Source organism: Anoplopoma fimbria, chromosome 11 (assembly GCF_027596085.1).
Source record: "Anoplopoma fimbria isolate UVic2021 breed Golden Eagle Sablefish chromosome 11, Afim_UVic_2022, whole genome shotgun sequence".
Classification (NCBI taxonomy): Eukaryota; Metazoa; Chordata; class Actinopteri; order Perciformes; family Anoplopomatidae; genus Anoplopoma; species Anoplopoma fimbria.
The window spans coordinates 2,192,334-2,203,972 of NC_072459.1; the positions used below are offsets into that span (position 1 = coordinate 2,192,334).

The window sequence follows — 11,639 nt, forward strand, 5'->3', positions numbered from 1 at the left end:
TGGTGCATACGTGTCCCACAGCTCACTGACAATACGTTCAAAGCAAAGACACCTTATGTACGTTTAGTCATCATATTTACCCTGTGCCTCATTTGTTGCTCCAGAATTCAACCCTTAACCCTTCTTTTCTCCTGTCGTCTTTTATTTTCTTTCCTCTGCATGACATGTTGCTTCTCTGTGTATGGTGCTGTTATTTTTTGTCCACATCCTCTGTTCATTTCTGCCTTTTTCTCCTCCACTCCACTCCACACACATTATGACTGGTGCTTTAACTCTTGTTCTTGTCTTGCTCTTTTATCTGGACTTTATTGCTTTCGCTCTGCTTCTCTACCTTGCATTCTTTCTTTGCCTCTCTCTTTGTTTTATACTCTATCTCTCCCATGCTCTTTATTCTACATGTTCTGTCGTTGGATTTGTGGTTCGTTCTTTTTATTTGCTTTATTTCACTTTTTGTGTAGGGCAGTAGTTCGGTCAGCGGAAGTCCCGTCCCCTCCACCTCGGGGACCAGCACGCCACGTCGGGGCCGTCGACAGTTGCCTCAGACCCCTGCAACCCCCCGGCCGCATGTTACCTACTCCCCTGTGGTCCGTAAGGCCATGCCCACAGCACCTGGGGGCCCACAGGGCCGAGCCCCGGGCCCTGCCCCCGCCGCTTTTCTCCTGAGCCTCCCCAAGGCCAGGGCCCTCCTCCCCAAGGCCCCCCAATGACCCACCACGGCACCTCCCGCCAAGGCCATCATCCTCCACCTCGCTGGGGAGACTCAGGCGGAGGAGGCGGCTCCATTGAAGGGGATGGCTGCTTCTACAACCAGGACTACCAGGACTTTGAGCCCCATCATGAACCACCTGCCTATGAGCAGAACCCCATGCAAGGTGGCAACCCCCACCCCCATTCTCTGGCCAACCACCCACTGCCGCCTCCCCCACAACCACAGCCGCATAACCCCCATCCCCTCCCTCCACCCCAGCCCCACCCTGTAAACAACCCCCACCCTCATCCACCGCCCCACCCGCAGCCCAGTCGCACCTCACCTAGGACTGCCGGCCATGCGCCCCCCCCCACCACCGCCCTGACTGGGCCTGCACAGGGCCAGATGCAGCCTGCCGCCCAGCGACGCTTACCCAACGGCTACCGCTCTTCATCACCATCCACACATCTCCACGGACCACCACATACTGGGCCTCACAAGGTCCCCCCTCCGGCTGGGCATCCTAGAGGTCCCCGCAAGGGCCTGCATGAACCCTACAGCGAGACGGAGGACGACGACTGGTGCTAGCCTCTGGGGATGGGGGAGGGGCGTAAGGAGGAAAAGGAATTGATAGATGGACCAAAGGATGAAGATGGGAGGCTCTGACTGCCAAAGGAAACCGTGATTCTTTGTTTCTTGCCTGTTCAATGTTTTCCTCTCCCCCACTGCTTGGCATGTCCTAGTGCCGGTGGGCTAGATGAAGGGATAGGTTTCAGGATGAACGGGTGGAACAAGAATGCTGAGGCAGGATCTGGAGAAACAATGGGTGTACGGGGAAACCAGCTCCATGTTCTGCTTGCATTGTTGTTGCATTCATATCTTGATGCCAAATAAGACCAACCTCAAACTGCAGTGTTTAAGGACGCAGGCAGGCGGGGTGATGGACGCTAGTCGTTGTGTGTCTTAAATTCTGCCTCTGGCCACAAGCTACAGCCACTTACAAGATGTCAAGAGTTGCGACTCGACAAAAGACACTTTACAGTCACAGACAACAGAACGACCACTGTTTTTGCGTCTCAAGGCTAACTTCAGTAAAGTTAGCTGCAAAAAGAATCCAATCCAACCCTCCCAGCCACCAGTTGAATATTGATGAGTTTTATCATCTGTGTTTTTAAAATAAGAACAAAACTGACAACGAGCCCTCCACCTGTATGAGGTGAGGAGGCTAAGTGGGTGAGACAGTTGGGGGGTGTTGCCCGGCGTTGACGAGTCCCTTGGTCATAACCCAGAGGACGGGATGGGTGTTTTGGGATCCCGGAGAACACCCTCCTCCCCGAAACAAACAGTGTTACCAACCTCAACCCACGACCTGAGGGAAGAAAAACAAAAACGTGGAGATGGGTTTAAGAAACAAAAAACAAACCAATAACTGTTTTCTGCAGTATTTCTTCTTCTATTCCTGCTTCTTCTTCCTCCTTCTCTTCTACTTCTTCAAAACATTGAAGCTTCAATCTTCTGTTGCACCCCACTCAGCTTCGTTTTTTAGACTTGCGGAGTTGTACACCCTGTGGAATCCTGCATGAATGATACAGAAAATAATAATAATAATAGCATCAATGAGAATCTACTGTATGTGGGGGGAACATTTATTGGTCCTTTCTGTTGTGGTCTGCAGGGTTTCTCTCTTTTTGAGTAAAAATGCCTTTCTGTTTCTCTCTCTCTGTACGACATTCCTCTCACTGTACCTTCATTAGCACTAAAATCAAGTGACAGAAGGCCATAGGGAGATTGGCTAGTTACTGTATGTTTATCTCTAAGGAACAAAATGATTACCTTTTTGCTTGCTTGTCTGTATGTTCTGTGCGAGATGCCTGCCACTGATACAGCTGGAATTGCACATATTTTTTTGTGGAGTTAACTTTTTGTAACTAAAGTGAAACAACGATACACCGGGAAGCAGGGTAAAGTGGATAAAAGGTGTGGTGTCGATATTGGCGAACAAGTCCGATAAATCAGTAACATCTCAAAGTCTTCCAGGGTTTGGGGTAAAAACAGAGACACCCGAGAGAAAGAGACCAATAGAAAGGCGGAGAAAGGAGAGAAACTCTTCATCGTTGTTTTCTGTTATTGACCGTAATGATGGATAAACAGATGATATAATAACTTCTAATGATCATGATGATCGTGATAACGAGACAGATTCTCCATGTTTGGTTTGATATATTCTGTTTGTTTTCTTTTGAGCTAAGCTTATCATTTTTCCAACCCTGAGGTGGAGCTCTAGCCGACAGTTGCATTGTGGGAGAATGAGTCAGCAGGGGGTCAAGCATGAGTCAGAGATTATCCGTAGCAGTCAATAGGTCTGTCTTTCTTGTCACTCTTTTTCAAAGCCTATAAAGAATTTCGACACTGGGGGGATTTTACTGAGTCCCCTTTAAAACGTTGTCAATCACAGCAGTTTCCGACAGGTTTCTGCCTTTGAAAGGGATCTGTCTTCTCTCCTGCAGACGCTAAAGCAGAGTTCCACCACCGCTTGTGACCTTCCAGTGGCGCTGTATGTCAAACAGTGTCCCTCTAGTTTTTGTACCTCTCCTTTTACTTCACTTGTGATTCAGAGTTGTTCTACAGTTTCAGCTCAGAAGGACTACAGCTTAGCTCATTCTCTCACTTGTAGACCACCTCGTCTGTGCTCACCTCGCGTAAACACGGTTCAGATGGGTTGGAGAAAAGATGTCTGGGCCTTGTCATGGTCCTGGAAAACATCTATGTTCTGTGTGTATCACTCCTGGATATCTTTTATTTCTATGTGTGTGTTTCTCTGTGTGCCTCAATCTAACACTTGTCACTAACGCACACCACTGTCAGCCCCCACATTCTGATTATTATTTGATTTATTTGGCCTACGTTTTACCTGGAGGCCTATCACATGTTGACCAGAGAATGCACCGAAAAAAAAGAAAAGAAAAAAAAGAAAAAAAACTGCCTATTAGTGTCTTTCCAACCTCAGTGGAATGTCACAGACAAGTATTTTTTCACATCAGAAAGCACACTAAGTATGTAGCTCCTGGTTGTGGTGTGTGTGTGTAAGTGGGGTTTTTGCGTGTATGTATGTGTGTGCGTGTGCGTATGTACATGGATGAGTGTGTTTCAGATACATTTTTGGTGTTTTGTTTTTGTGCTGACTTTGCGTTCTATTTTTTGTCTCGAGAAAACACCTTTTTAAGATGTTTCTGTCAAATCATTTTAGATATCTTTGACTCTTTGTTTGTGTGTGTGTGTGTGTGTGTGTGTGTGTGTGTGTGTGTGTGTGTGTGTGTGATGTCACTAACCCCCTGGATGAAACATGCAAAGCCCCAAACATTCACCATCCATCTTTGTGTCTATGCTGCAGTGAAAACCACGAACACGCTGATTAACCACACAAAGTCTTCAAAAAGCAATGTAAAGCCGCTACTGAGAAGAGAAAAAAAAAAAGGTTTTTTTAAGTACAAAAGATTTAAAAAACAAGGAAAAAATATCTAGTTCCAGAAATGCATGTGCTATGTGCATGCCACACCGTGGGTTAACAGTCATCTTCAGGACATAAAAGAAAAAAGCAGATTAATGAATTCAGAGGAATTAAAAAAAAAAATGATATATAGATAGATAGATGTTTTTAAAAAGCAACGTTTCCTTTTTTCCTTCTATTTTTGAGAACAAAAAAGGTTAAAAATTACCAAAAAAATGTCTAAAGAATAAAAACACAAAAGACACTTTGGTGAGAGTTTGTTTTCTTCTGTTACATGGGGTTGAGGCACAACACAACCATGTTCAGGACACCACGAAAAGAGCTGTTTTAAAAAAAAATACAAAGAATAGTAAGTACAGTTCAGATGGTGTATTCTTCCTTCTACTTTTTGTGGGGGGGGTCAGGGGGTGCAGGAGCTCGCCAGTTCTGATGATGATCTCATTATAACTGGCTGTGGAACCTTTGATCTCTCACTCACTCACTCCCTCTCTCTCTCTCTCTCTCTCTAACTCTCTCTCTCTAACACTCTTATCTGTCGCACTCTCAAGCTGTCTCACCGCTATTTCTACCAGTGCATTTTGTAATTCCAAACAGAACTCTTCCTAAAGAATAAAATCCAGAGAGAATGCACACCGCTTTGCCTCTTTTCTTGTCCACGTTGCTGCTGGCGTCTCTGTAACTGTGACCATGTGTGCTGTGGGTGTGTGTGTGTGTGTGTGTGTGTGTGTGTGTGACCTTCACACACACAGTTACTCACCAAAACGGTTTAGAAATGAGCATTGTTTACGTCTATGTTTATTAGCTCGCCGTTTCCTTCTCTGTCTTTGCTTGCTCATATCCTTCCTCATTTCTCAGTGCATTGCAGCCTCCTGTAGATCAGTGGAATGGTGTGAAACCATTGGCAGGAATGTGTATTGCACAGGACAAACAAAACGACGGGCCCACTCGTAAAAAATCTCCAGAGTGCCTTTTAGAGCTGCATTGATTTGTTCACGTGGCCACTTGAGGGGAGCAGAACAGGCTGTAAATACAACAGTGACGTTATTTTCTTTTTTAAATGGTGTTGGAAGCTTCACTATTCAATCTTTTTGGCCTTTTCACTGGCTCTTCTGCTGCTGTATGCTCCACTATATTTACCTGCTAGTTGATCATTTTGTCTCCCTGCTGTTTGGTGCAGGGCAGGTAGCGTAGTGTACAACTGAAAACACCTGCCTGTTGGAAACAAGCTGGACGAGGGCTTCAACCCAAAGGATGAATTGTAAAATGACACGAGAGGAGCTGCAGAGTCGGGTTATAATCTGCAGTGAATCCATGGTTGGTATGAAAGCATTCATTGGCTCAGCTTTAAGAGAACAAACCTAATGGGCTGTCTAGGGAACAGTAGTTCTAAACCATCCAAGTTGTGTGAATTCAGCGCATACGTTTCTGTGATGCTTGAATAATTGCAAGATTGGAAATGACTAAATATCCTCTAGAAAAATGGCATGTACCATACGCTTAGTTATGCAGAAGGCAGAAATGTGGCAGCATATTCCTTCACAACGAGCTTACATGTGCAAAAAAAAAAGTAAATAGGGAAGTGAACGGGAATAAAGAAAGTGTGTGAGTGTTAGGACAGCCTCTCTCAGACATGTCCAGACGGTTCCGGCCTCTCCTCCAGCCCTGTGTACACAGACAGGGTGCTCTGGTTTCAGCCGGAAGAATAAGCAGCTCCGTTGGGGCCTCACAGGGCTCACACAGGCACTTCCCCCCACATTCCTTCTTCTGTTTTCCTGGGCTAAACCCCACCCCACCCCACCCCCACCCACCAAACACCGGTGAATCCCTGTAGTGCCCACTCTAAAGTCTGTGGGGGCCTTGCATGCTAAAACTTAAAGCCTGCTTTAATATGAAAATATCTAGAAGCTCAATCTTATTTTGATGGATGCGAACATATCTGACGCGTCACCATAGTAACCAATCAATTAGTTTTAATGATGTGAGATTTGAAAAACCCTCTTCAGCTGCTGTTAGATTGGACTACAGTTCTCTGTAAGACTCCCTTATCCTCCCTTCTCAGTGTGTTAATAGATTACTGATTATTACCCACATTTATCAGTTCTACTCCACAAATAATTGATTTTTTTTAACTCAACCTTTTGAACCCTTAACCAAAACACACATATCTTTACAGTACTTGGGCCAGATCACTTCTTGAAAAAGCCAAGGGGGTCCCGATTGTCTGCCTACACAATGGTTTTGCGACCTCCCCCTCACTCTTTGGAGCAAAATCTCCTGAATTGTCCCTGCTTTTGTTCTGCAAATCAGTGTGGGGGATGTGGGGGAAAGGAAGCAAACTTCTTCACACCCAAGGCAGCTTCCTGTCACAGACACCCACACAAACCTGCACCCGAAGCAAAGCCTCAGCCGCTTGTTTTTAACCACCATGACACAGACATCCTGCACTGAACCCTCATTACGGCCTTGCTCTGCCTCCTCCAGGCGTCTGTCACATACCACACATCAGTCCAGAGTCAGAGTACAAACATGTTTAATAAATACTGAGGTAGTCATTGAATGCTTTACATGTGAATTCCTCCCAACACACTCCCACTCTCCATCCAGCACTGGTCCCCACACTAACAAAATGTCACATTTGTTGAGCAGTACATGTTCATTAAGGCAGCCGGATGAACCACTGCCTCTGGTCCCGCCCCTCCCAGCTCAAGCCTGTTACTGGGAGCTGTGGCCCAGTAATTAGGCCAAAAGTCACCGGGGCTGCTGCTGTGCACCAGCCGGGCTCCTGGAGCATCCCCAGACCTGGTCCTGGTCCTGCTCGGGGCTCCTCAGAACGCACCAGCCCGGGTGTTGATCCAAAACCACCCCTCTGGAGAGTTCAGGCTCCCAGGCTGTGTCATAAAGTGCATTGCCTTTCCCCTGGGTTTAACAGGCTGCGACGGCTCTGTGGAGAGGCATGATGGGGGAGGGGAGCGCTCCCAGTCCGCTGCTGCAGCTCCCATAGCCCAGCAGGAGGGTCTGCTCAAGTCTAGCCTTCTTGCAGGGCAGAAAGTCCGGCTCCGTGGCCGCTTTGCCTCTTCTCTTCCTGGAGTGCGGTGCCGGGCTGCTCGGGCACCGGTTCTCCTTGTCCTCCCGTGCGTAATTACGCACGGAGCCGGAGTCCACGACCTCCTCCAGGGGTCCGGTCCGAGGCTCTGGGACCTCCTCGGATGGGGATTGCTGAGCATGCCGTCCTGCCTGAGCCTCGTGGTACATGTCCCGGGCGGACTTCATCACCAGGGTCAGGAGGAGGCTCCGGTGGAGACGGAGACCTCCTCTCTGGGTGCGGGAGCTGTACAGCTTCCCCAAAGCCACCACCATGATCCTCTTGGCCTCTGCGCTGACCTCCATGGCACAAACCTGCTGGTCCACTTGTTGTTTGTGGGTTCGGTCTCCTCCCTGACTGACTTCACACACAGACGCAACACACACCGCCTGCAGGACGGCTACTTATCATCTCGTTGACGTCACTCCCTCAGCGTCATAGATCGAGTCCCGCCCTCAGGCCTCAGACCGGTTCTGCTGCTTCTAACAACTGGTCCGGCAGCTGAGGCTATTTTTAACCCATCACTATATGCACATAAGTGCTCAGGTACACAGTGAACAGGACAGGTGAGGTAACAGGTGAACATGGCTGCAGCACTCTGCTCCAGCTATTCCACAACCACCAGACATAGAGCAGACTACAGGAGTTTATTTCTGGGCTTCAGCTGCTAGATGCTGGATTAGATTTATAAAATGACACTGTGCACGCTGAATCATGCATTTTTTTTTTTTAGCACATGCTACATAAGTGCCGTGCATTAGGGCAATTTATAGTATGATGTATTTGTGCCTTTATGTTGTGTCATGAAACCGTAACCTGCCTTTTAAACTGATCTCTATAGTTCTATAGTTCTGATCTCTATAGTTCTGGTTCTATAGTTCTGATCTCTATAGTTCTGATCTCTATAGTTCTAATATCTATAGTTCTGATCTCTATAGTTCTGATCTCTATAGTTCTGATCTCTATAGTTCTATAGTTCTGATCTCTATAGTTCTGATCTATAGTTCTGGTCTCTATAGTTCTAATATCTATAGTTCTGATCTCTATAGTTCTGATCTCTATAGTTCTGATCTCTATAGTTCTAGTCTCTATAGTTCTGATCTCTATAGTTCTAATCTCTTTAGTTTTCAGGTCGTAACCCTATACTACAAAGGTTACGTAAACAGGTTGCCACAAACAACCAGCCTTGAACTTTGGACTAGCAGCCCCCCCCCCACCTTACAGGAGTGTTCCAGAAATAGGCCAAACACGCTCCTGTCTTTGCACTGGATGGGATGCAGACTGTTTTGATGGAAAATGTATTTGGCTGCTGCTTTAATAGCCAGACCGGTGGTGTGGTTAAACGAATGCAACATCTCAGAGGAACATGATGACATTGAGGCCCACATACAGGGTGTTACATCACTCACACCACACCAAAAATGAACCAAAAAAATCCCAAATTAATTTGCTTTCAGGCTGCTGTTTAATTCATCCGGAGAGTAAAAATACATGTCAGGAAGTGTTTAAAAAAAAATGAAAACATTGTCAACTGACCACAGTGTGTTTGACTAAACTGGAACATTCTAACCTTTGATAGACATCTATTTAAAGACTGTCTCACTCCGGGGATGAATACCATTCCAAGGCTGTAGCTGTCTGGAACAGTGAAGAAAGAAATGTCTAAAACAGTCTCTGTGCTCTCTTCCTCTCTCACCCATCCCCCAATGTGTGTGTCTGTGTGTGTGTGTGTGTGTGTGTGTGTGTGTGTGTGTGTGTGTGTTACTTCCTTTCGAATAGATGCCCATATTTAGCACATCCTGCTCTTGTGGCACATGCAGAGGAAAACCCGTGACGTGTGTGGGAGCCCTTGTTTCCTGAAGCCATTTAAAGTAACAGTAGTGCTGATTGCGTCAGGGCTTGCTTGCCACTTCCCTAAGCCCATATTTGGGCAATGGAATCCTTTCCTCCATGTTTTGACCAGAAACTGCAATGTAGCCTTAAAGTAAATGTACAGTTTGACCTGTATGCACTGAACATCACATCGATATGACGCACACAACTTTACATTTGACCCCCGAGCAGCAGATTTCATGAGAAACAGAAAAAGAGGTTCATTTCCCCCTCCAAGCTGCCCTGTGATTCCAGAGGAATTCGTGGTATGCAGGTCATTGTTTCTGGTGGGCTGCAGGTCAACAACAGAACAAGCAGCTGCAGAGGATAACAGGCTGGCGTTTGCTTTCTAAAAATGTATGTGACTGTCAGAAACAAATACATTATGTTCTCTGAATGCATCAAAATGTAGAAGCGGCACATGAGAAGAAGGTGAAGAAAAAAAGCAAATAGAAATTCCTTTGTTGACAATGATAAATCCTTTATGACCAACCCTCCTTACTTTATTTAGAGTTGCTCAGTTGCCTCTCTCAAACAAACGAGTTGATTGTGTTCATAGATGGAAGGGTGCCCTCTTGTGGTCATAAAATAGAACTGAAGCAGAATTGTGGAGACTGGAAAATGTAATAAATAATAATGGTTTTATTAATCCACTCTAAATCTACTATCCATTATATATCCTGTATTTCACATTAGATACCACACCCTGGGAGCATTTCACCTACATCAGGTAATACACTGCCCTTCTGTCCGGGATCCCACTTAAATATTGACATCAATGACATCATCATCAGGACACACCCAGGACAATTATGTAACAACTGCATTGAACTGTAATGAACTCTAGTATGCCTTAAACATATATGAATCAATGTATTTCCAATAGTGAGCCGTAATGCACCTCAACAAGATGACAGATGCACAGCAACTTCATCTCATTCCATATTTCATATTAGCTCTTTTGTGGTTTTGTTTTTCCAATTTGTCTGGGTGCATTGGGTTTCTAAAAGTTTTTTGTTATTTGTACATGCTAATGCTGCTGGGTAAGCCTATTGAAAACAGCTCGGATTCAACCAAACGTAAGCAATAAAAACAAAACAACAATTTTGCCATCACAAAAATATAGATTAATGCAGGTTTAAATTACACCGCAAAAGCCAATCTCCAAAACTGCTTCCTAGTTTACAGCACAGTTAATTATCTGGCAACACAGTGAACAGCTGAATAGTACATATGTCAGTGAGTTGTACAGGACATCTGTGTCCTCTGCTGGAGAAATCCCCAGTGCACTGCACAGCCTCCAGCACAATGGATACATGTGTGCTCACATTTCATCGTGTCCCCTTCAGTGCCAATTAAGCAACATCATAACAGGTTTAGGTTTCAACTGCCGAGCTGGAAAATCTGAAGTTGTTTGTGCAGTGTTATCCACTCGATGTCCTGCAGTCACTTGTGTTATCAGCCTTTCAACACTGGGTGGTGCACTAAGAACAGAAATGACAAAGACTACTGGATTCTGATCTGGGCTGTGCAGTGCTGGTTGACTGGTTTAAGGAGGTCACACATGCAAAGAAAAGGAAGAGAGTACCTCATACAGTGCATCATTTGACACACAGCGGGTAGTATTGAGTATTGAACACGTCACCATTTTTCATTGACATGAAATTGTCACCAGATGTCGGTACAACCCAAGTAATCCATACATACAAAGAAAACCAATCAAATACGTTCAGAAATGAAGTTGTGTGAAATAAAATGGAATGACACAGGGAAAAAGTATTGAACACGCTTACTGAAATGTATTTAATACTTGGTACAAAAGCCTTTGTTGGTAATGACAGCTTCAAGACGCCTCCTGTATGGAGAAACTAGTCACATGCATTGCTCAGGTGTGATTTTGGCCCATTCTTCCACACAAACAGTCTTAAAATCTTGAATGTTCAGTGGGCCTCTTCTATGAACTCTGATCTTTAGTTCTTTCCATAGATTTTCTATTGGATTCAAGTCAGGTGATTGGCTGGGCCATTCTAGCAGCTTTATTTTCTTTCTCTGAAACCAGTTGAGTTTCCTTGGCTGTGTGTTTGGGATCATTGTCTTGCTGAAATGTCCGCCCTCGCTTCATCTTCATCATCCTGCTAGATGGCAGCAGATTTTATCAAGAATGTCTCTGTACATTTTTCCATTCGTCCTTCCTTCAATTATATGAAGTTTGCCAGTGCCGTATGCTGAAAAACAGCCCCACACCGTGATGTCCCACCTCCAAACTTCACTGTTGGTCTGGTGTTTTTGGGGTGATGTGCAGTGCCATTTGACCTCCAAACATGGTGTGTATTATGGCATCCAAAGAGTTCAATGTTGGTCTCATCTGACCAGACTATATTCTCCCAGTATTTCACAGGCTTGTCTAAATGTTGTGCAGCAAACTTTAAACCAGCTTCAACATGCTTTTGCGCAGTGAGCGTGCATACAGGCCACGGTGGTTGATGCAT

The 11,639-nt window shown here is 45.4% G+C and overlaps 2 protein-coding genes across 2 annotated transcripts in view; one reads left to right on the forward strand and one right to left on the reverse strand.

Annotated features, from left to right (window-relative positions):
* cacna1aa (calcium channel, voltage-dependent, P/Q type, alpha 1A subunit, a) overlaps window positions 1–1,276 on the forward strand; it is a 70,287-nt gene extending 69,011 nt beyond the window's left edge. The window contains 2 exon segments of the mRNA XM_054607580.1: window positions 459–632; window positions 635–1,276. Coding sequence (XP_054463555.1) covers window positions 459–632; window positions 635–1,276 — 816 coding nt within the window.
* A 5,439-nt stretch (window positions 1,277–6,715) lies between these two features.
* ier2a (immediate early response 2a) lies at window positions 6,716–7,746 on the reverse strand. Its single transcript, XM_054608104.1, has one exon. The coding sequence runs from the start codon at window positions 7,581–7,583 to the stop codon at window positions 7,119–7,121; it is 465 nt and encodes a 154-aa protein (XP_054464079.1). The 5' UTR covers window positions 7,584–7,746; the 3' UTR covers window positions 6,716–7,118.
* Window positions 7,747–11,639: the final 3,893 nt, after the last annotated feature.